Here is a 27,614-nt window from a genome sequence, read left to right as displayed (position 1 = left end):
CGTTCTGGTCTGAAAACGAGGTGTGTTTAGGCGCATTGCTATTTTGAGGCAACTTAAATAGACTACGCCATTGACCAACAATAACCTGCTCTAAAGTCTAAAGTCAATGGCGCAATATTGTTTTTGTTATTTAATGAGCCTGTTAGTAATATGCGCATATAAACAGGACGACAATGCGGGTTTGCTTATCACACACATGAATGCGCAGCAGCACAAAAACGCTTTTAAATATGAAAGATTAAAGGATTAAAATGTAAATGATTATTATTGAGTCTTAGACAAAAACGAGGACTAATTATGAGACGTTAGAAGGCGCAAAGAGCTGCTTCACCTGTAACCTGGTAAGTAAATAACGGCTTTGCTTTAAACAAATGCATCTGTTTTTAAATGCTACCTTACGGATTTATTGTATATGATGACTCTGTACCTGTGGATATGGTGAGATGAGAAACATTTTAAGTAATGCGTTTTAAAAACCCATGGCGCTGTCCGAGTGCTGAAATGGCTCTCCGCACGTTCGTAAATTCTTTATCTCTTTTAGAGCACAAAACTTTTCTTGCATATTTGCTAATTATTTTATGAGATTACAATGATTATGTAGGATATTAATACATTTACAGCAAATAAAAGCCTGCTATTTTTACTTCTATGACTGAAAGAAAATGTCTTGTAAAGGTTTTAATCCAAAAAATAACAATTTCAATAAAAATGAAAACACCACATTTTTTAACATTAATCTTAAACTTGGGATCTTCTTCCTCCGCTTAGTTTTTCAGTTTACAAAGTCCGTCATCTAAATAAGGATTAGACATAGCGCCAGGTGCAACTGGCTTTTAAAGGGGATGAGAGCTGAGACTCTCATTGGTTTATTGCACGTTACGCCAAAACACACCCATTACTCATTAGGTAAATAGGAACAAACCTTTTAGGCCGTGCGCTTGGCGCACAAACCATTTTTCCCGTCCTTAAATTAACAAAGTGGCATCGGACACGCCCGTTTAGACCGTGCGCCATGTGCTTTAGTCAATGCGCTTAGATCATTAAAATAGGGCCCTTAGTATGATTTCCTAAAATTTTGAATAAGGCATTACACATTAAAAGTTATTTTAGCCAATAGCTCTGAATCTTGCACGGCACCTGACCAATTGCCGGACAATGTCATTAAACAATGTCATTATTTACTCACCCGTATCCAAATTTCCAATTTTCACATATTCAATCCTCTTTGCGCCGTCTGGTGCTTGAGGCGACTGCAAGAGAACACCATTTTATTCTGTCGGTTGCCAGTTTTCACAGATACCTGATTATTCAAACAGATATCTGCCAGTAGTTTGGTTGTTATACAGTATTAACTTGCATTAACTGCATTCTGAAGATGACATTTTCTGAATGTTATTCATTCCTTATAATATAAAATTTCTTTACATTTTCTATACACAGTGCTTAAATTCATAGCATTTTTCTAATCTCTTTTGATTGACAGGACATATTAGCCATGACTTTCAGCTGTTTTTAAAGTATCCGCCGATAGTGTGAAAAATTGCTTTTATTGACCGATAACGATTATTGTCCAATATATCTGCGCATCTCTAATTCAAACTTGTTTAAGAGCACCATTGACCTCCATAGTAGGAAATAAAATACTATGGAAATCAAGGGTGCTATAGAACTGTTTGTTTACAATTATCTACCCCTTTAACTATTGGTCTGATAAACTAGAACACATGAGTCATCTTTTTTATAATCGTATTTAATCAAGAGATAAATCTAATTTCTCACCATTTGTAACATCATGGCTTTAATACAACAGAGGTCAAACACAGAGACAGAGCTCAAACAATCTATTGTGTTTATTAGAATGATAAAATATCCACGTCGACTGACGTCTGAAAATAAGTGTGTGCTCCAGTATTGTCGTGTGTCTTGTACATTTGCGATACCAGGTGTTTAGTTGTGTACCTCTATACATGTGTGATTATTTAAAAACCAACCCACAAACAAAGAAACGATTTTCACTGTATACCGTCCCTCATTTTCTATACACAGGGACATTACATCATCGCCGGTGGTGGGGTTAAACTCAGTGTTTCAGCTATGTACAGAGCAGCTGAGTAAAGGTCCGTCAGACTCGACGTAAAACAAATCTTACAAACGCCGTTCAATGTTCATTTAGTCCAATTTCAAGAGATCAAAAATCCGTCTTCGTTTTGCAGAGTCTGTGAAAACCTATAAATGTGATCATTTGTGGAAATGCAAAAATTCATCTGGCCTTCATTGCTGTACAATATTGTGCTCGATGCAACGCGGTCAAAGATAAAGACCTCTCTGTTGTAACAGCAAGTGCTTATGGGTAAAGATTGTTGGATTATATTCACAGCACATTCAACACTTTCCTTTGACAACAATAGAGCAGAATTAACAATTAAGACACTGCGTGAAAATCACTGTCAATCAATGCCAATGAGAATACAGAAAAAAACGACAGAAATGTTGTGAGGTGCAAAGCTATGGAAATTTAAAAAGACTTGCTAACAAAATGGAAACTTTAGGCACTGAAATCTTTAAGATCTGTGAACGATTGTGTCTTTTAATTGAAGGCAGTTTGTGTGGTGTTTCTTCAGGCCCGAAAGAAAAATGATGTTGCATGACAATGCAAGTGAATAATAAAAATAGTGGCTATTCACTAAGGTCGTGGGCTTCGAAGAATCTTAAAAATACCACCCTACCCTATTTAATATTTTGGTCTCTTAGTAATACATTAACAAACTTCATTTACTGTTATTTGGCAAATACATACAGTACTGTGCAAATGTCTCATGGTTCATTCCCACCAGTCGCGGTAGAGGCGGCAAAAACGCGCTATTCGCGTGTAGTTGGACGCTTGAACATTTGAGCTCTCTCGCGTCATTCGTGCGTGAAATTCTAGTAATTCGAGACATTCACGCGAAAATTTGCGTCATGGGAGGGGCTTCTGCGACTCCGCTGAGACTCAGCTCGCTTCCTGTAATCACGTCACTACTACAGCAAGGTCCTGATTGGTTAACGCGGTGCGGAAATCCACCGAAGTTCAGATTTTTCCAACCGCACGTTCTGCGCCATTCACGCCGCACTTACGACGTGTACCGCGCCGCAGGATGCCTAATTGCGTCTTTGCATTGACTTTACATGTAAATCACTTGTGCTTGCCGCATCTACCGCGTCTGGTGTAAACCCTGCATTAGGCCTACGATGGCGTTTAGTGCCACCTAAAAAATTACGAGAATAAAGTCGAAACGTTTCAAAAATAAAGTTTCAAAAATTATAAACATAATTATCAAAAGAAAGTAAAAACATTTTAAGAATAAAGTCAAAATTATGAGAATAAAGTCAAAACATTTCGAGAACAAACTCGTTATATATTTGAAGTATTACACAAAATTGCAGGAAACAATGTTGTTGTAGCTTCTGTTAGACATGGATGTGGAGGATTAAATCCTATTTTAGGACGGGATTTAGCAATAAAGAAATCTTCATCATTTAGCACATCAACATGGGGTTAAAATAAGGATCCGGACACTGCACCAATTCTCATAATTTTGACTTTATTATCAAAATGTTTTGACTTTATTCTCAAAATTGCATTTATTTTTATTTTTTTAGGTGGCACTAAAACACCGCCATATAGGCAGCCATTATATTCCACCATTAAATTTGTTGTTTTTGCAATGATATTGTGGCCATATATAATTATTTCTCAGTCTTTTTATTAAAATACAACCAGAAAATACAGGAAAAGTATTAAAAAAACTGTAAAAAAAACTTTGCTAAAAAAGTTGCTGTAATTATGCAGCTGGTTGCCAGTAACTTACTGTAGAAGATAAAGACTAAAAATGTTTCATGTTCATTTAACTTTGAACAAACTGTTGCCAGTAAATAACATAAATGTAAAATCTACAGTAAGTTACTGGTAGCTAGTTGCCAGTAATACCCAGTAATACTGTAATTTCTACAGAAATTTTTACAGTCTATTTCGTGTGATCTCCTCTTACACTTGAACAATAGCAGAAACCTGCAGGACCTCTTATGGGGTGTAAACACAAACGCGAGTAGATTACATACAAAGTCAAAGCAAAGACTCAAATAGATGCGAACTCGCGCAGGGCGATGCGAACAACGTGAACTGGGCGGGGCGATTGCCGTGAAAACAAGCAATATTTTCCCGACAGCAGACTACTCTGGGCCAGACCCGTACCGGATCCGCACCGAAGTCAGCAGATCCAGCGCAGATCCAGCCCGGAGTCGTCTGCTGTCTGGGTTGCCGCAAACGTGTCTTCACGCAAGTTAAAAATATTCCATTTAAGCTAAATATTCGCAAGAACCAAGTTAAATTCAGCATATAATCTAGAGGAATGCGATGCTTCGTATTTGGTGTGTACGCAGCATTGCACATAAATGAAATGAAATCCTAATTTCGAATTCTTATCTAATGACTTTATTCTCCTCAAAAAAGTTCAAGATGTGCTTGGTGCCAATAGAAAGAACACTAAATACTGAATTTTATCTGAACAACCCCCATATGTTTTGACAATTTCTGCACATATTTCCTGTATTTTCCTTTTGTATCTTAATAAAAAGAGTGAAAAATAAATATGGGTGGTCATTGAAACTTGGCGGTGGCTTATAAGACTTATCCACAATATTGTACATTACACATATATGGCACAATTCATTTAAGGTTGCTTAGCATGATATGATGATGCATGTTTTTCTTTCTCCACATATGGAGTTCACATTAGCATCTATTGGCATTTCTTACTTCCTAAATCTGATTACTTGCCCTTGAGCTACAGGTAAACGGCTATATCCAGAACCAAATCCTGTGTTCTGGATCAGATTTCGTGCGTGGTGTGTCTGCATTGCTGAACAGAAGATGTAAATACATACACACACACTCATCTAAACACACATGGGCAGGACTCTCCTTTCAACTGGATTTATGAGCTAATCATTGTTCAACCAACCGTCGCGCACAACTGCAAGCGTGAGTGTTTGTCGAGTGCACGATCTCTGGATTGAAGCCTATGGTTAAGTGATGCGTGTCGCATTTAAAGCACATTCAAGCATGTGCTTTTAATAAACGACATGTTACAGGTGCACCAGCAACGTTATTAAGTGCATTCCTGTGTACTCGAGTGTGCGTGTGGCCAGCCATCTAATCAGACATCTGCTTTCAATGTCTTACAGACTGATATTATTAACCATTTAATAACAGATCTATGTGGAGATGGGCGGGATGTGGTCCATTCATATATTAGGCCCCATTTCAACACACTGATGATGCTAAACTTTGAAATAAACAGAGGATATTTTTACACATTAGTTGCAAGGAGGATTCAATTGTACCAGAATGAGTTTTATGGGGTTTAACCAAAACACATCAAATAAAAATGTATGAAAATGTGTCTTGAAATATATAAATATATAAAGAGCAAAATGATTGGTTACTTCACAGACACAAAACCAATGACAGGTGCTCATCCACTGAACTTCAAGTCACATGACTTCATTGTCCTTCAGTTCTCTCATCCGCATCTCTTTCTCATTTTCTCTCTCTCATGTAGAGTCCAAATGCAAAATAGACAAACGCCAAACATCTTTAGCATCTTCAAATAGGAAAGAATGGCACAGAAGAGTTTAGGAACCTTATGGGGCGAACACATCAAACGCGAATTCAACAATTTGCGCAAGTAGATTACATAAAAGTCAATGCAAAGATGCAAACAGACGCCAACTCGCGCAGGGCGATGCAAATGAGGCGAATTGTGCGGCATGATTGCCGCGAAAACACACGCCACTCGCATCAAACGCATCTTTGCGCAAACTGAATATATTCAACTCAAGTGAAAAATTTGCATGACACGAAATTAAACCCAGCAAGTAATCTAGAGCGAAGAATGCAATGGTGCGGGTTTGGTGTGTACGCCAGATAATGAAAACGTAAATTCAACAATTTGCGCTAGTAGATTAAATACAAAGTCAATGCAAAGACGCGAATAGACGCAAACTCTGCATTATGCTATGTACACACCAAATATGTAGCATCGCATTCCTCAATCTAGATTCCTCGCAGGATTTAACTTTGTGTCATGTGAATATTTTCGACTTGCACGATAGACTCGCCTAAGGCGAACAGCGAATGTTTTCGCGACAATCGCTCCGCCCAACTCGCGTCATTCGCATCGCCCTGCGAAAGTCCGCGTCAATTTGTATCTTTGCATTGACCCTGTATGTAATCTACTCGCGCAAAACGTCGAATTAGCGTTTGGTGTGTATGACTCATTAGGAGTTGATCTCTCTCTTTCTCTGACCCTCATCATGTCTTTCTGCGAAACATCCACAATTCTGTGCTCCATCCCGTATTGTGTAGTGTAAAAAATTTACTGTACAAAAAAGGAAGAAATAAAACAAACAGGCAAAAAGATTTAGATTCCAGCATGTTCGTAAGTTCTCAGAGCTCCTTATTTCTCTGATAAAACACAGAGCTACACAGGAATTCATGTGGCTGAGACCATGAAATGTCTAATCAATCCCCCCCTCCTCTCTCTGTCTCTCTCTTGTCATTCATTTTAATGTATTTGGGGCTGAGGTAATACTGCAGTAAAGTCCTCAGTGCATGAGATAGAGAGAAGAATAGGGGCAAATGGACAGTAGCTACATCATACATTAGTTTTTAGGGTTGAAATGTGTGGACTTTTAATACGCTTTGCTATTTATAACATAATTGCCAAATTATTTTGCTATTTCATTCAACTAAATTGCATTATTTAGAAAATATATATTCGAGGGGCAACAGCAGATTCTCAGAGGGTGTTATTTTGATAGTTTTGGATTACAGGAAAGCATCTGACCTAGCAAAATCCATCAAACAGCATCTTTAGGGATGGTTCACGTGGAAAGCGTGACCGTGATGCTTTCCTCCTTCTTTTCGACAGTCAATCTGAAAAGTTGGCTGCCGCCCCTGGAAAAAAAGAGCGTTGCACCGCTTGCGTGTGCCGAGTCACTCTCTATTTGAGCGTGCTTGCCACGCATCAACATTCGAAATAAAGTATTTGCTTGAACAAAAAAAGCAAAATGTGAACCGCCCCTTACACCGCCAAGCTACAGCCGTGCCGACATAAGAACCAGCACCCGTCTTCTGTTCACTGTATGCGTGAATCAACAATCCTGCAAATCTGAATCTGTGCAAATAAATAAATCTGCTGAAAGTGACATCCCAGGTCTGATAAATACACAATAACATTCGGTCAACTGCAATCGTACTCAGTCAGCTTATCTCCGAATGCAGCGTGCCTACATAGAGCTGTGAGAGAAAGAGAAAGGGTCTCTTTGCCGAAATGGCTGCTCTTCTCTTTGTCAGCAAGGTCCGTTTAGTCCGTCCTTATGCAATGTGACTCATATAGCGGCAGCTCTGGACAAATGAGCTCAGATAAAAACAGGATGACAAGCAGGTGAAGAAAGAAAGTGAGAAGAGAGAGACAAAGAGCCGCTGTGATTGGCCTGCCCTGCATCGGCTCTGCGGTCGATATGTGAATTTAGCTTCTCACATTTCTTCAATTCCTTCAATTCTCACGATCTCCCTTCTCTTTATTCACTGGCCGGTGGGCGTCCGATCGCTGCCTCCCTTACCGAGCAAATGGTTGAAATCTGCCAGGTCGATAAACCCCCGTGACCCGTGCATCACAGAGCGCGTCAGCCCCGCAGGATGCTGTGAAGTCGGGGTATAATGGTGGTGACCCGTTGGTGGCAAACCATGACTGCTGAAGATGTATCCTTCGTGGGTCCAACGAAGAGGCTCGCCGCTGTACTCTACCTGGGTGCTGGGGGCTGATACCACCCTCCGTCGGTCGGGGGAGTCTTGGGGAGTCATGGGGTAGTTGTATTCACCCGCTGACTTGCGAAGGAGAGTGCCTGGGCGAATGCCTTGATCACGGTATTTGGAGATGGAAACGTAGCGTTGACGGTCAATGCCGGTCTCGATGGCCTCCTCGTGTCGTCGCCCGGTGCCCTGTAAGAGCTTAGAGCTGAGGTAAAGGGTAGAGGGGGGTGGCGGGCACTGGGTGCCCACCGAACTCAAGAAGGTCTGACTTTGATCCCAGCTAGATCCGGAGTCAGAGAGGCGTAACCCGCGTTTCTGCTGCAAGGGCGTCTGCTCAGGTGTGGGCAGTAGACCCGGATCCAGGTCGCCTGCTTTAACCCAACCGTTGGGCATGACAAAGAGAGTCTCGCCTTGCGACCGTGGACGGTCTGCGGTGCTGTGCCGCGATACGCTCATCACAGAGCCGCTCCTGTTTTGTCCTATCATGCAACGCTCCTTCTCACTCTTCCGCTGACTGCTGGAGGATGGTGTGTTGCTGTGCGAACGGTGACGGTGCTTCTGTCCCATGATCCAGCACACGGCCAGACCTGAGAGCGCGGCGCCGGTGGAGAATGCGGATACTGCGGCGATAACCAACAGGTTCAAGGTAACAAGGCTTTCAGGTTCATCCATGAAACTCTCACGTAAAAGTCCTGCAGAGAGAAGAACACAAAAATTTAAAAGTTAGCATTTCAAAATATATTTGACTAAAATAAACAAAACAAACCAAAGTGGGAATTCACAATGAATGAATTTCACCCTTAATGTTGATTTTGTGCATGTGTTATGACAACGCTATCTCATGGCAATTTCTATGTATTTTACGAGGTTGCTAATTCGTATTAATTCGTACGACCACATTCATACATTTTTGTATGATTTGCCTTGACCCATGTGGGTTTCGTTACTGTTTTTTATGGTAATCATATGGTTTTGCATGATTAACTTTGTATGAATTTATACGAATTAGCCAACATGTAAAATATGGACGAATTCTCGTGAGATCAGGCTGATTAAGCTGGAACTTTATTCATTAAAGGTATGCAAATACAGTAATGCTGCCAACACGGCCACAAAATTACTGTTGATTGCAATTTGCATAAGTCTATTCCCCAGTTTGCAGGTGGGTTCTGGCTGTGTAGGATGCATCAAACAACCAAGATATGAGAAACTTTACTGAGACTGTACACATCTGTGAGTCAGACCTGATTGAGTTCCTTAAAATTCTGAAAGTGTGCTCAACTACACCACCCGTCTTTTAACATCCATTTAAATTGAAACTCCATTAAAAGGCAGTTTCCCTTGGGCAGTAAGAGTTTAATGTTAATTGCGTCGAAGGTTGACGTTTTTTTGAATCTGGTTCTATGATGAGCCTAATTTGCATAAAAAAGTATAAATTGTGAAAGTATAAATAGCAAGCAGTGTGAAAAGCCATGCAATACATATGGGAATTCCATTTTACGTGCATATGATAAGCCAGTCCTTCCCCATTCACTTAATACGGCACATCTTTGTTTTTTGGTTTCTCATTTTTTTTCGTTTTTTTACCGTTGTCACTTGGGTTTGGGGTTAGAACAACTTTTTGTTACATAAAATAACATCCAAATCCCAATTCTAACCCCAACTCCAAGCGACCATGGTTTAAAATAATAACAAAACATATAGAAACCTATATATTAAATGACATCCTAAAGCAAATCCCAAAACCAACCCCAAATGAAAAAATTAAATCAATAGATAAAACGACACGAAAAGATGCGCCATATAAATGAACAGGAAGGACTGACGTATCAAATGCACGCCAAATTTGAAGAGCAAAATACATGAAGAGCTCAAATGCAAAACCCTCTAAGTGCATCTAACATGTATTCTTGTAAATGAGCATTTTTTTATCAGGCTCTTATGTTTAGGTTTCACAAATGTCACTTTAGTCATTTCATTGGTATTTAAAAAATAAATAAATTGACTGTCTTTCGCTGCAAAACCCTCTAAGTGCATGTTTTTTTCTTAGGAATACAAATAAAAATACAGGGGGATACATACATAAAAAACACAGAACATATACATCTATTGACACAGTTATGCTCTGTAGGCCCAAGATTTTAAAACCGAAAGGCTGATAAGCATCAAGAGAGTTCATCTTACTGTATGAAACAATGAAGAATTGAAATATTGAGTTTCTGTTCATTTAATCTCAAACAATCGATGACATAAGAGATGAGCCTTTCCTTATTAATCAGAAAGATGGAGTGCATCCAGACGGCAGTGCTCTTACAAAATAATGTAACATGTAACCCTGCACCTGTAGTTGTTAAACAGTATACTGGTATGACCACAAGCAACCCGTGCTATTCAGGTTTATATTAAAAGACTTGGATGAGATGACTAGAAACTATAAAACAAGTCTTAAGTCTTAAAGAATGCCGCAATTGCTGGAGTTGATGACTAACACTTTTTCATGTGAGATGTCCTTGATTTTAACCTCTATCACCTCAATGTTCCTCTTTATCTCTCTCTTCTACCTCAGCATATCTCCACTAGTGATGGTTTATGTGTGGGTTGTTAGAAGTTTCACAAATGTCGGAATCTTGAGTCTCTCTCAGTATCCGAGCTGGTAAATGTCTTGACAGCTGGTCAAACTTCAACTTGTTTGATGAATCACTCACTTACTCAGTTTGTATTGTGTACAAATCAGACAAAAATCAGGCAGATATACCCCCTATCATATCTCATTTGTTTGAAGCGTGTGTTGTGTTAAGAGTGACTGGATCGGCTTGGAACAGACTGATCCCACGGAAAGTCGTGTTATAGTCACGCAAAATTTTATTAATTTATTTGTGTCCACGGCACAGAATTCAGCTTTTTTCCATGCGTTGAGCACGAATGTCTTTTTTGTGACACTCGGACGAATTTCTACAAATAATTTTTTGTGTGCATTGCACGACTTTCTTTTTCGTGTCAGTTTTCTCATTGATTTTTTTTCAATTTTCTTATCATTGTCGCTTGGGGTTAGAATCACTTTCTGTTACATTTTTAGACATCCTAACCCAAACCCCAACTCTAACCCCAACTCCAAGCGAGAATAGTTTTAAAAGCGGAAGAAAAACATGTAGAAACCAATTCATAAAAGTACATCCTAACCCAGGGGTGGGCATCGAGGGCCGCAGTCCTGCAGAGTTTACGTAGCTTCAACCTTAATCAACACACCTGAATGTCATTTCCAAACAGTCCTGAAGACTTCAATTAGATTTTTCAGTTGTGTTTGATTAGGGTTGGAGCTAAACTCTGCAGGGCTGTGACCCTCAGGACCAGGAATTGCCCACCCCTGTCCTAACCCAAACCCCAAATCTAACCCCGAGCGACGGTGATTTAAAAATAGGGAAAAAAGGAGAAAACAATACATAAAAATGTAATGACACAAAAAAGAAAGTCGTGCCACGGACACGAGAAACTATGTATAGAAATTCGTGTGAGTGTCACGAAAAAGACATGCGTGCTTAAGGCAGGAAAAAAGCTTAATTTCGTGCCATGGACACAAATAGATTAATCAAAGTTTGCGTAACTATAACACGACTTTCCGTGAAATCATGTTGGCTTGAAACTACAATCTCATATCGTAAATATTCAACATGATGAAAGTCGAGAGCATAACAACTGTAGTTATGGTACAACAGGTACAGTCTGTTCAAGTGAGATGGACATTAGAGATGTTATAAGAAGTTCAATTAGTGTTATTGCAAATTATTTTTGTCTGTCGTTCACCATGTTTGTTAACTGTGAAGTCACGTTTGACCGCGAGAGGCTTTGCGAGATTTCCCTCATTCTCAAGCTGTTTGCAAACTGCATGCAATAATCAACGGCGGAGTGACACAATCTTATTCATTTCAATGGAAGCTTGCTGATTTCCAGCGACAAGAGTGACCGTTGGCGACAGGAAGTGGGCGTGTCCAGCTATGCAACAAATTTTTAGAATAGTTTAACTTTATGTAAATGATGAGCGACTTTCAGGAACGATAACCAATGAGCATGAAGCAGTGGAGTTTACTGAGAGAACAGTTACTCATTTGTTTTTGGTTGTTACCAGAACATCCAGAATTAGGATTGGCTCCTAATGACCTTGTTGGTTGTAAGCTTAAACTTAAACAAACTGTAAACTTATTTCTGAAATCTGATTGGTTGATTGAAATGTGGTCCCAGGGTCAATATAGTGTTGCCCTGAGGACATCAACCACTTGGCAAAATCAGGAAAGCCTAATGACAGCGACACACATCTATGAAGAATGCACATTTTGTCGTGACCAAGGGGCAACCTTTCGGTCTCAATTGTAAAGCCAATACGGTAGTGCAATTCATTGACTGGCCACTAGAAACTGACTAGTCAATCCCAAGACTCCCATGTTAAAATGCCCAAATGTACAGTAGAAAATAATATGTTTACAGCCTGGTACAAAAAGTCTTTTGGTCTATATAGCTAATTTTGCCCTTCATGAGAACTGTGAGGGGGTGAATTCATCAGTTTAAATTATATTAAGCCTGAAACTTCTGCATAATTAAGGGTGTGGTCACTTGAGTGACAGGCGAACTGCCACTGCTGTCACTACGGACGAGGTAGGTGGGCGTGATTTCAGTAACCAGGCACCTCAGCTTTACCCACGTCCCACCTCGGTTATCCCCGAGGGATGCGCAGTGATGCCAACAATTGGCTTCAAAAATGTTCTTCACAAACCTACGAGTGATGTCACGGACACTACATCCATATTGTGATTGTGACTCTGTTGATATGTTGTGTGCTGTCCTGATATCATAGTCACACTCCACACTATTCTTTTTTATCGTCATGTTTGTTGTCTCTCACCTTTTGAAAATCTGATAAGATTTTAAACATCCTTTTTTATGGCACAGAAGTGATTGCTTCCATAAATTTACAGATATGACAAATCGTGCAGTTAGCTACCATCATGCACTGCATTCATTGAAGCAGAAACAATGAGCACATTAAAGCAATGAAAGACAATTAAAGTATTACCATGGTATGTTTTTGCCATTAAGAAGGACTACTATTATTATTAATAGTTTTCAAAGCAATGCGCTGGCACCTCTCACAGGAGTCTGGCATTGTGGCAGTGAGCACACATCAATAAAGTGTTTCATAACAAAACTACAAAAACACGCATAAGATCAAACACACAAACACTTTTCTGATAAGCTTTATATAGAAAATCAAAGATATTGTGTATAATAAGATTAAGATGATGGCGGGGCTGTTGAATGCTTTATTGTGATTGGCTGAGAAATGTTCCATGGGAATGCATTATTTTTTGATAAACGCACGCCTGACCTGTCAAACGTCTTAAAAAACCAACAGTCTTAGCAATGTCTGTGGTAAAGCGTAATAATTGACTCAGGTCCTTTGAATAATTTTTATAATCTCCACTTCGCATCATGCTGCATTACCACCTTGGGTGTGCATTATTTTCGAATAATTCAATGGCCCGTTGTCAACTATTTCTAATATATATTATGTTTTGTTAGATTGGTGTTAATGTGGGTGTTTACCGTGTTTCTCTCTTCTCTGCTGGCATTCAGGGTCATACGCTGATCTCAAATATAACTGAACGGCTGTATGTGAATGATAGAGAGATGAGAGGTGTTTGATGTCAGCGAGACTGTTTGATGTAGATGAGAGAAGGTTGACTAGCAGACTGCAGCAGTGCCGTCGGCAGGAGGAGTGGCCGCTTTAATGAGTTACTGACTCACGGTTCAAACCCTTAAAGCAAATCATATTACACTGACCAGACAGCCGGCAATTTTCTAGAAATGAGACTGGACTCTATCTGCCCTTACAGCTGATTTTCAGGTTTATTGTGCAATTGAATGTCTGATGAAGCTGCATGCTAGGGCTCTGTGTCTGGGTCTTTTATTTACTTATAAAGAGACTATTAAAAATCGTGTCTCCGGACCTCTTTTGGCCAAGAGCTGCCAATTTCGACAGCAAGTGTCCAACATGTATAATAGATTCACACATATTACATTTTGAAATGTATGTATAGAAGCTGGTAAATATGAAATCAAGATTTGAATATACAGGGAAGATTTTATAGTAATTGCATCTTGGGGCTGAAAATGCCAGGTGTGGGGGGAGGGGTTGCATTTGACCGAATCGATGCCATTTGCATAAATCAGGAGTCTTCAACTACTATTCTTCGAGGGCCAGATTTTAAAAATGTTAATATGATGGGGGCCAATCTTTACCCCTATTTTTACCTCTTACATGTTTTTTACCTATTATAAATCTATTATATATATTAAAAACATTAAAAAACAAAAAATATAGAAAAATTGCAATTGTAACCAGTATTTTGCCTTTTAATCACAAATATTTTAAAAACAATTGCAGTTTAACATCGAAAAAGCCAAATGTTAATAGTTCAACTATTAAACATTGCACAAAAAATACTCAAAACTTGTATTTTTGTACAGTACTAACTGTAAAATTGCACTTCATGTTTTCTTTTTTAATTCGATATATATGACCCAAACCCGATGTGCCCCCCCAAAAAAAATGCTGGGCTGTTTTTAACCCAGGGCTGGGTCACTATTGGACAGTACACACTGCTGGGTTAAAATGTCCCAACTGCTGGGTTGTTTCAACGTGTTTGAAAATAATGTCCAATGATGACACAGCCCAGCATTTTTTAGAGTTCATAAATATATTTTTTTAAGAATAACCCGACCCGAGACCAAGGCCGTTTCTCAATACCAAGTACGCCAAGTTCGGACTTGCTTCCATCGTAGTTCGGACTTGCAAGTTCAGACTCAGAAGAACGAACTCCCGAGGACGGGAGGATGCGAGTCTGGTTATGGCGCTTTTCCAGTACCCCACGGTTTAGTTTAGTTTTGGTCGGGTCAGCTCACCTCACTTTGGCGTGGTTAGCTTTTCTATTGAGTTTAGTATCACTTCGCAGTGGGAGGGATTATAGGCGTGTCGTTATATTTACGCTGTCTACTGCTGTGACATCATACAAGTGAGAGAATTGTTGTACATTCCCATACATTTATTTATTTATCAGTCCGCCACAAAATTAAAATTGGCCACCACAAATAGATGTTTGCACATCGCGTTTATCACCACCTCTGTCTCATATGACAGTTTCAGTTTAAACACCAGTGGCGTCAGCCGACGACGCTCCGTTGAGCCTCATTCGAGTTGCATTTAAGCATATATGCGAACGTGCGCGTCACGAATGTTCCGCCACAAACTGCAAGAATGGAAAAAACTGTTATGGTGTCCCTGATTCTCAACCACCTCGGTTGGGGTTCCAAGCGACCCGAGCTGATACCAAACGTGATGCGAAAACACAGTAGATCACTGATTGGTCTGACAGAATCGTCACTACAGCGTCATCACTGTAAAGTTTAGCTTTACCTCAGTGTGCTAGCTTGCGCTGTCTCGAGCAAACATGTTGTCTTCTGTGCTCTGCTAAGTTTCCAAACTCCCTTTTAGCGATAAAAACATCCACAGAATCAGAGAATCAGGGACACCATAACAGTTTTTTCCATTCTTGCAGTTTGTGGCGGAACATTCGCGTCGCGCAGGTTCGCATAGATGCTTAAATGCAACTATGAGGCTCAGCGGAGCGCCGTCAGCTGACGCCACTGGTGTTTGAACTGAAACTCATATGAGACAGAGGTAGTGATAAACGCGATGTGCAAACATCTATTTGTGGTGGCCAATTTTAATTTTGTGGCGGACTGAGAAATAAATAAATGAATGGGAATGTACAACAACGCTCTCACTTGTATGATGTCACAGCAGTATGCAGCGCAAATATAACGACACGCCTATAATCCCTCCCACTGCGAAGTGATACTAAACTCAATGGAAAAGCTAACCACGCCAAAGTGAGGTGAGCTGACCCGACCCAAACTAAACTAAACCAAACCGTGGGGTACTATGCAATGGAAAAGCGCCATTGGAACCCCAACAGAGGTACGAAAAAAGTATCGGGTACCACTTTGTGCACCTAATGGAAAAGCTCCCAAAAGTAAGCTGACCCAACCCAAACTAAACCAAACCGTGGGGTACTATTCAATGGAAAAGCGCCATTATATTGCAAATGGGAGAGCAGAGTACTTGAGGTCATCATTCAGTCTAACCAATACGTGCAGTCCTGGCTATTCTTATTTTAATGTATTTTTAACGAAATATATCAAATGCAAAAACCCTAATATGAGGTTAAGGCAACACGTGAATAAGCTGATTAGCTTTAATGTATTTATCACAAAATGAAGCATTTATTTATTTATTTTATTATAAAACTATTTATTTTAATACTACTAAACTATAACATACAATTGTACAACATGAAATAACCACAAGAAAAACACCTAGTTAAAGTAAAGCGCAGTAATTTAATACAGTGTTAAGATTATAAAAAATATATGTGATTTAAGTTCTGAAATTTAACTTTTCCATCAGTTAAAAGGAAAACAAATAACAGACTTCATATGAATAATAAAGAGAAATAAATTGATGAGACAAAAATACCAGTTAGAATATCCAAAGGGAATATTTTATGTTTGACCACTGAGATTGCGGCAAATTTCAGAAGGACTTGCTGAGATGAGGCTGCCCTTGTCGGTGTATACACCGCTGACCAACCCCTGATTCATCGGAACTCACATATCCAAAAGGAAATTTTAATATAGGCGCTATCTTTACTAACTGACCACCGGTTTGAAGTGTATTCATCTATATTCTCCACTAAACAGCTCTTAAAACTACATTTTTTGACACAGAAAGAGTAATATTTGGATATTTCGAATTCATGGCTGTTGACTGTCAGAAGTCCGCACAAGTCACCTCCTGATGCATCCTCGATAAAATGGGCAGATCAAGAACACATCCGGGGATGTTATGTGAACTTGGGTTGATGCGAACTTTGATTTGGAACAGTACTTCGGCCGCTACTGATGACATTTTACAAGTCCACAAGAACACAAGTACAGACAAGAACGCGTATTGAGAAACGGCCCAAGAGAGAAAATTAGACCCAAGTCCGACTCGACCCAGTGGCATTTTTTTAACCCAGCTACAGCTGAATTTTAACGGCACAGATGTGTGTGTAGTCTGCATCCCAGCACACAACAGTTAGACAAAAAGAAACCATGGTGGTCTCACAACCAATTTGGGCAGCTGTTCCTTTTATTTTAAATTGATTGACAGGTCTGGCCCAAAGCAAATTAACCTACCACCAGCCACATGATTTTGCAATTGCTCTTGGCGAACAGAGGAGGGGTCAAAAAAGGATATGATGCATACACGCAAGATAGTTTGGGTCTTCTCGGGTCCGTTTGACAAAAACACAATCATTTTAAATTACCCAAGGCCGCTAATATTATACCCCACCCTTGTCCGAGGCACACATGAAACTTTAAGACCCTTATCTGCTCGGGTCTCAAGTCAGACTTCTGGTTTTTGGATCTAAGTGAACTCGTGAAGACCTCTAACCCACGCAGCCCATTTGTGACTCCGGTTTATTGGCCTTCACTGGAAAGACGACTTTAAAGTAACAACGCTGATTTTAAATCAGACAAAGATGACCGGCAGGCCGGTTAGTGATGATTGGCGGGCCGAGTTTAGCCCGTGAGCTGCCCGTTTACTAGCCCTATTGTAAATAGTCAAAATAAAAAATTGTTGCGTCTAATAACGCACATATTTGATTATTTAAACTGGGTATTGGTCCTTCTCTGGTAACTTTTAGTTATAGGACTGAAAGTAACAACACTGAGTTTTTAGCATAACTTAGGCTACATGAAATACTGTATAGCTGCATGGCATATGTGCTAATAACATGAAAACTGAGCAAATTCTAGACATTTACCAAAGATTGGTATTTTTAAATTAAGCAGATAACTTTTAAGAAATAATATAGGTGACATAACAGTACATTAAGAGTGACTTTCAGTCATAGCTAAAATATTAATGGAGGGGAACGTGTTGGAGTAACAGGGCCGAGTGAAAACCTGAGGACACGACTAAAATGTGTATTTTATCTTAAATATGATTTTTTTATGATAAAAATATTTTAAGTAAAGATGGGATATGGAGTCATACAAAAATTCAATAAACGATCTGAAGGATTTTATGCTTTACATTTATAGGTATAAAGATAAAAAAGCGAGGACAGATATCGTATCAAATGTGAATCAATTTTTTTTTTTTTAAATATATATAGTTCAATTTGCAGTTAGATGATTGGTGAAAACGTTGTTAGCTGAAAGGGAATTTGTACTGTACTTCTCATATTATTGCTTTCCTATGACAAATCGGGGTTTTTTTCTAGCTTTTGTACGTTGCTTTGGATACAGCATCTGCTAAATGTCTAAATAAAATTTCATTAATGTGCAGGAAATTTTGCTTAAAACTTAAATATATTTAAGAGTGAATTTTTTTGCATTTATGTACTGCACATATTCTTTAACCATTTTGTTTAAAAGGTTACCACCATGCTTTAAAGAAATCATATTTTCTCATCTTATGCCGAAAGAACCAGACCTATAATCACCACAGATGCTTATGTCATACTGCACATGCTGTAGCGGGCACTGGGCTAGTTGTCACGTGGGCTTCAGTACATGGTAAAAATCCCAAACTTCACACTACTGTATAATTCTCACATCATACTGTGCATTGTGTGGCTAAAATTGCCATTGCCATGACTTTTAAACCATTTTATTTGAAATGGTTAATGCTTTAAAGAAATCGTGTTTTTTCACTTTTCATTATACCCAATGAACCAGAATGATAACCAACACGGGTGCCTGACTGTTATCTTTACAACAAAATCTTGTTTTCTCCTACTAAGTGACTTAACAAAACTCTAAATAACAATTAAAGATTTGCTGCTATAATCATTGTGCACTAATCGACAAAATCTCTCACAATGTCTATCATAGGAGCCAGAGAAAAACTGCAAACACAACTTCCCCTAAAGAATAACAGCTAATAAAATGATTGTTTTCTATTTTGAGAAGTCACTGGCATTTTTAGTCATTTAGCCATGAATGTCGTTTTATTTTCCTCCTTTATTTCAATGTGTCTAGATTTATCATAAGAATCTCTTGAATTAGCTCTAATTTGCCTTTTGATGTTGTGACTCATTATGGTCTCGGTGTTATTCTTTGTTTTCTTTTGTCTGTAAACACATCTTCTCACCTTCAGCTTCATGATGCATGTTAAGTGTGACAAGTAAAACACATTTTCACTTTCTGTGAAGACTTTTGGTCAGTGCTTTCATCTAACTCATAACAGCCTTAAGTAAAGCTTGCAACCATTTACACAACCCTTGTGTTTTCTGCCATATTATAAACAGTTTGTGTAATACAACCCAATCTCAAGACAAGTTGTGGTATAGTCACAAAATATTTGTGTTATTTATTCGTATTCATGGACATAATATTTTTTGTGTCATGAATTTCTATAAATATTTTTTCGTGTCCATGGCACGACTTTCTTTTTCATGTCATTTTATATTTTGTTTTCTTATAGTTTGCTTGGGGTTGGGGTTAGATGTGCGGTTTGGGTTAGGATGTAATTTTATGTATTGTTTTCTACATGTTTTTCTTCTGATTGTAAAACTATTTTTGCTTGGGGTTGGGGTTAGGGTTAGAGTTGGGGTTTGGGTTAGGATGTCTGAAATATAACAGAAGTAATTGATTCTAACCCCAACCCCAAGCGACAATGAAAAAAAAGGGAAAACAATACATAAAATGATACGAAAAAAAGTTGTGCTATTGACACAAAAAAACTATAGAAATTCGTGACAAGACAGACATTTGTGCTTAATGGCACGAGAAAAAGTGGAAAATCATGTCCATGAACATAATTAAATCAAATATTTCGTACTTGCCTTGAGATTATTGGGTTGTGTAATAATAGCAACCAAGCAGATGGGGCACCACTGACTTCCATAGTAGGAAAATATAATACTATGGAAATCAGTGGTTCCCTGGATGTGTTTGGTTACAAACATTTTTCAAAATATCTTCATTTGTGTTCAGCAGAACAAAGACATTTATTTAAGTTCGGAACAACTGAGGACAGAATCTTCATTTTTGGGTGAACTATCCCTTTAACCAAACCTTATTAAAACATATAGAAGAGAACTGACAACTGCTTTCCTCTGTCGTTCTCCATTTCTATCTTGGGAGCAACTTACAGATGTAATGTTACTTGAAACTACAAAGTAAAACTTTCCTTAGCCTATGAACTTTATTCTGATTCATTCTCACCTCGCTCACTTTCTCTCCTGTGTGACTCAACTGTACGGCTATAGAGATGTGACTTCTTTCATCTATGGTTTATATTTTATAACTGCTCTTGGAGTTAAGACTTCAGAGTCTCACTGCTGTTTAAGGTTATAATGGGCTAAATCTGAATGTTTGGACATGCAGTGGCCCCGATGAGCAATTTTGTATACTCCTACTTAAAAAGATACATGAATTTCATTGCAGCTTAGAACTAACTTCACTTTATTCAAGTTTTCAAGTTATTTTTTGACGACTTTTAACCAACTTCTCCCATTTTTTCACACAGGTGTCCCAGCAAAATAACCACACCTGTAGTTTACAGTGGACAAGCATAAAGTATCAAACCACCTGTCATAATTTTAAACAATAATTTTTAGTCTTTAATTAAAACCTAAACATATATATTTTACATGTTTTGGTTGCAAGTTTCAGACATTGTACGTTGATTCGATTAATTTTACCGCTGGACATAAACTTTACGTAAACTCAGACGCTATCCAACATTCCCTTTAAACGCAAGGGCGCAAGTTCCATGGCGGGTTGCTATTATTATGACGGATTTACCAGGCGCACGCCAGGAGCAGTTCACAGCCGAGGAGACCCACGTTCTTGTAAGAGCAGTCAAAGACAGAGAAGTTGTTTGCCCAAATCAGCGTCAGTTAAACAGGCGTGAGAGGAAATAGCCACAATTGTCTCATCAGCTGGCATCCCCATCGTTGCGCCAAGCGCTACAATGATGTCAGGAGACGGGGGAATCCCAAGCTTGCCAGCATAAATCGTGTAACGGGAGGTGGATTTGCCTCTACACATGACCTGACGCCAGCAGAGGACATCGCTGCGTCCACCCACACAATCGAAAGGGTTTGGGGGCTTTGAAATCGGACCCATGAAACGCAAGCAAGATCCAACCCCAAAGTACACTTACAAATCAAGTTCATATACATTAAGGTTTCTTATGAAAACATTTTAATTATTATTTACATAAAATAAACATAATACAGCCACACAACAAACTTATGAAAATATTTTAATCGTTATTTGCATGAGAATTTTTTAACGCAGCCACACAATAAATAAAAACTATCACCACAATGCTCACCACTATGATTTCCATTATTAATCTTTTTTATTGTAACAATTTATGATTTGCAAAAATAACTGTTGCATCTGTGTAGATTAGATAAGCAAAGTGTGTGCGCCAGAGGTGTAAAGTACTCGAGTAAATGTACTTCGTTACTGTACTTAAGTATTTTTTGGGCTACTTTGTAATTGTACTGAGTATCAAAAATATAAGCAACTTTTACTCTCTACTCAATTACATTTTTGATTGGGTATTTGTACTCTTTACTCCACTACATTTGAAATGACACTTAACGTTACTCGCTACATTGTTTATTCGTCAAATAAAAATGAAACGAAAGTGTCAGAGGGTGATGATGGATAGAATCTGTGGTCGCGGGGTTAGACGGACACACACAACTACGGGACTTCATTGGCACGCAGGGCAATCGTGTGAAATCAAAGTACTGCGAGAGCGAATCAAATGCATATGGAGAAGTCTGGTCTCGCGGTATTTTGATGTCAAACACTGAATGGCTTGCGTTGAGCCACCGTAGCGGGACATCTGCGTGCTGCGTATCTCATAAACTGTAGAGAAAAGTTAGCGTCTTATCTGAGAGAAGAGATAAAGCGCAAACATATGGATGCATATCACATTTGCTTCTGTCAAGGGACCCTTTGTTAAACTTGTGATGCTACAATCAAAACAAAAGTGAAGCGCGATTGCAGGAGGGTCATACCGCAACTCAAAGGCAAGCACAAATGTTTTATATACTCTAATGCTACTTTATCAGCTAACCTAAGCTGGTAAGTTACATAACTTGATATAACTTACTATATAAGCCAAAATAAACCAGCGATGTCCTGTACTGATTGCTCAAGTAACTTAAGTACATTATAAGATTGATAACAAGTGTACAATTTCACTGTCCTCACATTTAACCAAGTATGCTGTAATGTATTTACTGTAAAGAGGGATGCATGACTAAATGTGCACTTTATGTGAGATAGTGGTGTTACGCACTACATGTGTTTTCAATTAATCTTTCGAATGAACAACTTCCTGTTTTTAATATGCATGATCATATTTCTGTTAGTGTAATTTTAGTTTACTGGAATTTTTTAAATATTAAAATTATATATTTTTATATCTTTAGGCCTATAAGAATATTTGGTAACACTTTACAATAAGGTTCATTAGTTAACAGTAGTTAATGTATTAACTAACTTAAACAAACCATGAGCAATACATTTGTTACATTATTTATTCATCTTTGTTAATGTTAGTTAATAAAAATGTAAGCTTTAATTGTTTGTTCATGTTAGATCAGAGTGCATTAACTAATGTTAACAAGATTTTAATAAAGTATTAGTAATTGTTGAAATTAACATTAAAAAAGATTAATAAATGCTAAGTGCAGTTCATTTTTAGTTAATGTTAACTAATGTAGCTAACTAATGTTAACTAATGAACCTTATTGTAAAGTGTTACCATATATTTATATCACAAAGTTAGGCTATATATTTTTCAGCATGGCACATTCAAATACAACATGACACTAGACTAAAATTAAATGGGTTTAAATAAAATGTAATGTTGAATAAAATTAGACTAAAACTAAATCAATTCAGATGACAAAAATATGACTAAAACTAAATTAAATTTTAATCAAAAGACTATGACTATGTTTAATCTGTGTTTGTTCTGCCAGGTCAAAATTTTGAGGTGTTTGATTTCTTTTCTATATTAGGAAATAAAACCTCATAAATAAACTTTCTTAGTTTTCACTGCCCAGATCTACAATGTCTCTTTGTGTTGAGGACTAGTGCATCTTTGAGCCAACATTCAGTGCGAGTAAAAATACTTAAGTACTTTTAAATTGGGTTACTTTAATACTTTTACTCAAGTCGTGTTTAAATTGGTGACTTGTAACTTGTAGTGGAGTAATTTTTACAGTAAGGAATCTGTACGTTTACTCAAGTATGGCTTTCAGCTACTCTTTACACCTCTGGTGTGCGCGTTGTGCACGCTATACATTATGGTCAACCATGCGCCCTTAAAATAGCATAATGAACAACGTGCCACTGACTTTAGACTAGTTTTTTTTTGGTCAGTGGCGCAATTGTTTTTTGAAACTGCAAAATAACATCAGGGATGGTTTGCGCCGGAACACGCCTCCTTTTTTGCACTGAACAGCCCAGGGAGCGCAAGTTCATTCCCTAGTTTGCCGACGTGCGTCTGTGGAGGGAAAAACCCGCTGTGCGCCGGTGCAAAATACGAATGCGTCACTGACAAAGTCAATTGCGCTGGGTGCAAGATAGGGCCCATTATGTCAAAAGGAAAATTTGATTTCTCAACTAATGACCCCCTTAAATAAAAATAAATGCCACTTGGTTTAAAATTCTGTTGTTATTTTGTTGTTCAAACACTTTGTTGGGTCCATTGTATTTTATTTAAGTGGTTCACTTGTAATCATAAAAACATTAGAAACTGACAGCATTTTATATTTGGCCAGAAGGCTCGCTTTGTGTTCCCAGCCATTTAAAGCAAAACTAAGCATTATTCTTATAAAATAAATAAATAAACATAAAATGATTCAAAGTTCATTGCATTTACGGTTTCAATTTTGTTCTCTTTCTAAAAACATAAAATCCATTGGCGCAGTAATGCCTTCAGATATGGCATACAGATTAAACTCTTTAAAAAGAAAAGATTTAACACACACACACATTTTCTCTCTCAACATCTCTGCCTCTTCAACTTTGTTCTGACTTCTTAGGCCAAACTTTTAAAGCAGACGAGATTTTCTCTGTATATGTGTTGTTGAAAAGCCGCAAGAGACTTTTCTCAGTGTTTGAGAGGGAAAGACAGTAAACAGAAATGAAAGTATAGAGGACAAACTCACCATCACAGTCCCCGAGGTGTGAGATGTTTCCATATTCAATATCCTGCACGAAAGGTAATCTGTAAAAACAGGAGAAATCTGATTTTAAACAGCAAACACTTACAGACGATTAATGTATGACTACGCAGGAATTAAAATGGACTTCAAATACAATCTTTAAAGATTAATCCTTACCCAATCTATCTTAACAATGAATAGAGACTTGTATGATTTACTCACTACAGCATTAAGAGATCAAAGACTGATTTTGAAAGATAATAATGAATTGGTGGTCAACAATAATTTGACTGGAGGTTTGAAAACAATAATAATTACTGCAAGACTGCATACTTGCAATGTGAAGCATCTGTATACATAGAGTAAATTTACGGCCAAACCATGTTCAGGGTTTGCGCTGCGTCACTGCGGTGACACTTTGGGGACGCCTCCAGGGGTAAGTGCGTCTGAATGTGTATATCAAATTCAACCAATGATGAGGCTTAATGACAAAGACAGGAGCCGTTTCTCAATACCAAGTACGCCAAACTCGGACTTGTGTCCTTCGTAGTTCGAACTTGCAAGTTCAGACTCAGAAGAACGAACTCCTGACGCGAAATGCATTATGGGAAACTTCGCTGTCATAAGTCCACACAAGTCTCCTCTAATGCATCCTCGATAAAATGGGCGGATCAAGAACACATCCGGGGATTTATGTGAACTTGGGCTTGATGCGAACTTTGAATTGGAACAGTACTTGGGCCGTGACTGATGACGTTTCACAAGTCTTCAAGAACGCAAGTACAGACAAGAACACATATTGAGAAACGGCTAGGGTGACACGGGAAACAGGAAGTTCATCGCTATCTGAAATATTGCCAAAGATGGCGTTACAGGGACACATGAAGTATGACAAGAGAGACGCAGCGTCTCGTTCCCTTCTCAGGGAACAACAGTTACATACGTAACCCGAGACGTTTTCATGTGTCAAACACAACTATGCAAAAAAGCATTTTGGTATTAATAAACATTCGCATACAGAAGATAAAAGCATTTAAAGTGAACAGTTTAGCATCTGTGCTTAAAAGTCTAGAATTTTTATGGTATTATCCTAAACTACACAGGGAATAATATGGATGTTTTCCAGAAAACTTCTTGCATAAAATAGATTCAATCTATGCATGTATATTTTCAAAAACTTCCCAGGGCCTTGATTTTTTCCACAAATTCACAAACTTTCAAGGATCTCAAGGACTCGTGGGAACCCTGCATGTTCAAAGTGTCATTGCCGTTTGTGTCTGTGTAAGTGTGAATCATTCAAACCTTGTGCCAGGCCTCAGGAGCGAGCAGGTGCTTCCTCGGGTCCAGCCGCAGTATGGATCTCTGGATGCAATGCAGTTTCTATGCACACACACAGACAGACAGACAATACACGAGAGATTAAACTCATTCTCAGCTGACCCTTCCAGCTCAGCTCTCTTCAAGGTTAAAAGCAAATGTATCCACTCTTAAAAAGTTTTCTCTTAAAGAAATACGGGCGCTTTACATTTTGCATCTTTTGCGTGCACAAATACGTTATTTCAAACGTATTCTCAAATAGCAACCCAGTATCACGAAATGACGTACCTATAGTCACGTAATTTTGTGAGTGTTTTCCGTGACACTGACACGTTTTTCTGCCTTTTTGCTATTTCTGTTTACACTGTCACGTATTTGTTACTCAACTGTTTTGTACTATTTTCTTACCATTATCGCTTCGGTTTAGGGTTAGATTTCCATAAAATTACATCCTTACCCAAACCCAACTCTAACCCTAATGCCAGACGACAATGGTTTAAAAATCTGAAAATATAAAAAATAAATCATGAAATAAAGGTTGAAATCAATACTTTTATTTCATCCTAACGCAAACACCAAATCTAACCCTAAACTGAAGCTCAACAGTTGAGTCACAAATACATGACAGTGACATGTAAACAGAAATACGTGTCAGCGTGACGGAAAACGCTCACAAAATTCGTGACTATAGGTGGATAATTTTGTGATACAGGGTTGCAAATAGAGAGCGATGCCGTTGCATCGCGCACATGGTGCGACGTGCTCTTTTTCCAGCGAAATTGAAAATAGTTCCACTTTGGAAAGCATGTTGAAAAGGAGGAAAAAAGTGGCGCAATTGCATTTTCCAGACGGTTTTAGATGCAAAATGTGAACCGGCCCTTTAACAGCATTTTGAACACAAATAACATAAATGCTGCACACTCCATCCAGCAAGAAATAAACAAAAATGACTTAGCGCTAAGCAAACCCTGCTGTTTATCGTAAATAAGACCAATCAGAATCAAGAACTGGAACTAACCGGTTTATAAATACACAGTATAAATTAAAGCAGCTAAGTAGAATGCCGTGTAACATGATTTGCTGACATAATTTATATATCAGGGTCTGTTAATTTTGCTCTGATGTTGCCCTCAAGTCACGCTGAAATGATTTCACGAGTGTATTCACGAGAAGAGCGCCACCACAAAGTCACAATTACAATTGGGTGGGATTTTTTTATTGAGCCCCGACTTTCCAAGTTGTGCGATGATGAGAAAATCATAGCAAAAGCTAATTGGTATTGGTTGTAATAAAATATTTATTGTGAACATTAACTGCACAACGTTACCTTTGCACACAGTTGATAAAAAAACAGAGAAAGAACGAGAATTATAAAACTTTATGTAGAATTTTTTTAACCTAATGCACTTCGCTATTTATTTTATTGCCTCAAAGCTAAAAAAAACTTTTCTAAGAGAAAACCACATAAATTATTTGAATGCACGTCACATAATTATAACTCAAGAACTCCTTAATAGTGACTTCCCAAGGCAACATGTGGGAATGACGCTTTTAAAATGTGCTCGCCACCCGTGAAAATGACAGGATCTGGTGCGAGATCACGCAGTCATTTGCCCGTACACATGGTGCTGTAGAGTTACAGCAGATGGTAAGACTGCACCACACCGCATCCTTCATAAAGAGACAACGTCAATGAACTCAAATCAAAGCCACTTTCATGAATCCCACTGAATTACAGCAGAGCTTTACAGCATCACGAGGAGGAAACAGTCTACAGAAGCCCAGCGTGTGTGTGGTCTGATCGGAAACTGTAAAACTGGATCGCATGAATTCAAAAGCCACAGATGAAGCAGCGTGTATTTGGGTGGCACAATTAAGATGGATAATAAGTGTGTGAATGTGTCTGTGGCTTTAAATGTCTATTGCGCAACTCACTGAGCTGTATGATGCCTACATAGACGGCTGTATTCTGCATTCTCATCCAAATGGAAACCACATAAATGGCCAGTTTGTTAATGAGTGTACGTACTGTGACTGCTTGTGAAAACCCAGCTGAAGTCATTGTTTGGTGATTTACTGTTTTCTATAAACTCATTAAGGAACGTTCTGTGACAATATAAGCTTGATAT

At 38.5% G+C, this 27,614-nt stretch overlaps 1 protein-coding gene across 3 annotated transcripts in view; it reads right to left on the bottom strand.

The window, feature by feature from the left end:
- Positions 1-1,826: 1,826 nt before the first annotated feature.
- Positions 1,827-27,614, bottom strand: part of sema6ba (sema domain, transmembrane domain (TM), and cytoplasmic domain, (semaphorin) 6Ba) — a 194,653-nt gene continuing 168,865 nt past the window's right edge. For all 3 annotated transcript variants that reach the window (XM_055201303.2, XM_055201304.2, XM_055201301.2), the window contains 3 exons: positions 25,471-25,548; positions 24,172-24,230; positions 1,827-8,547 (listed from right to left, as the gene is read on the bottom strand). In XM_055201303.2, coding sequence (XP_055057278.1) covers positions 7,628-8,547; positions 24,172-24,230; positions 25,471-25,548 — 1,057 coding nt within the window. In that variant the 3' untranslated portion in view covers positions 1,827-7,627. The remainder of the gene's footprint in view (positions 8,548-24,171; positions 24,231-25,470; positions 25,549-27,614) is intronic.

This window comes from Misgurnus anguillicaudatus, chromosome 2, assembly GCF_027580225.2.
Source record: "Misgurnus anguillicaudatus chromosome 2, ASM2758022v2, whole genome shotgun sequence".
In the NCBI taxonomy this organism is placed as follows: Eukaryota; Metazoa; Chordata; class Actinopteri; order Cypriniformes; family Cobitidae; genus Misgurnus; species Misgurnus anguillicaudatus.
The sequence above is the reverse complement of the archived record's forward strand: the minus strand, read 5'-3'. Positions and strand labels throughout refer to the sequence as shown.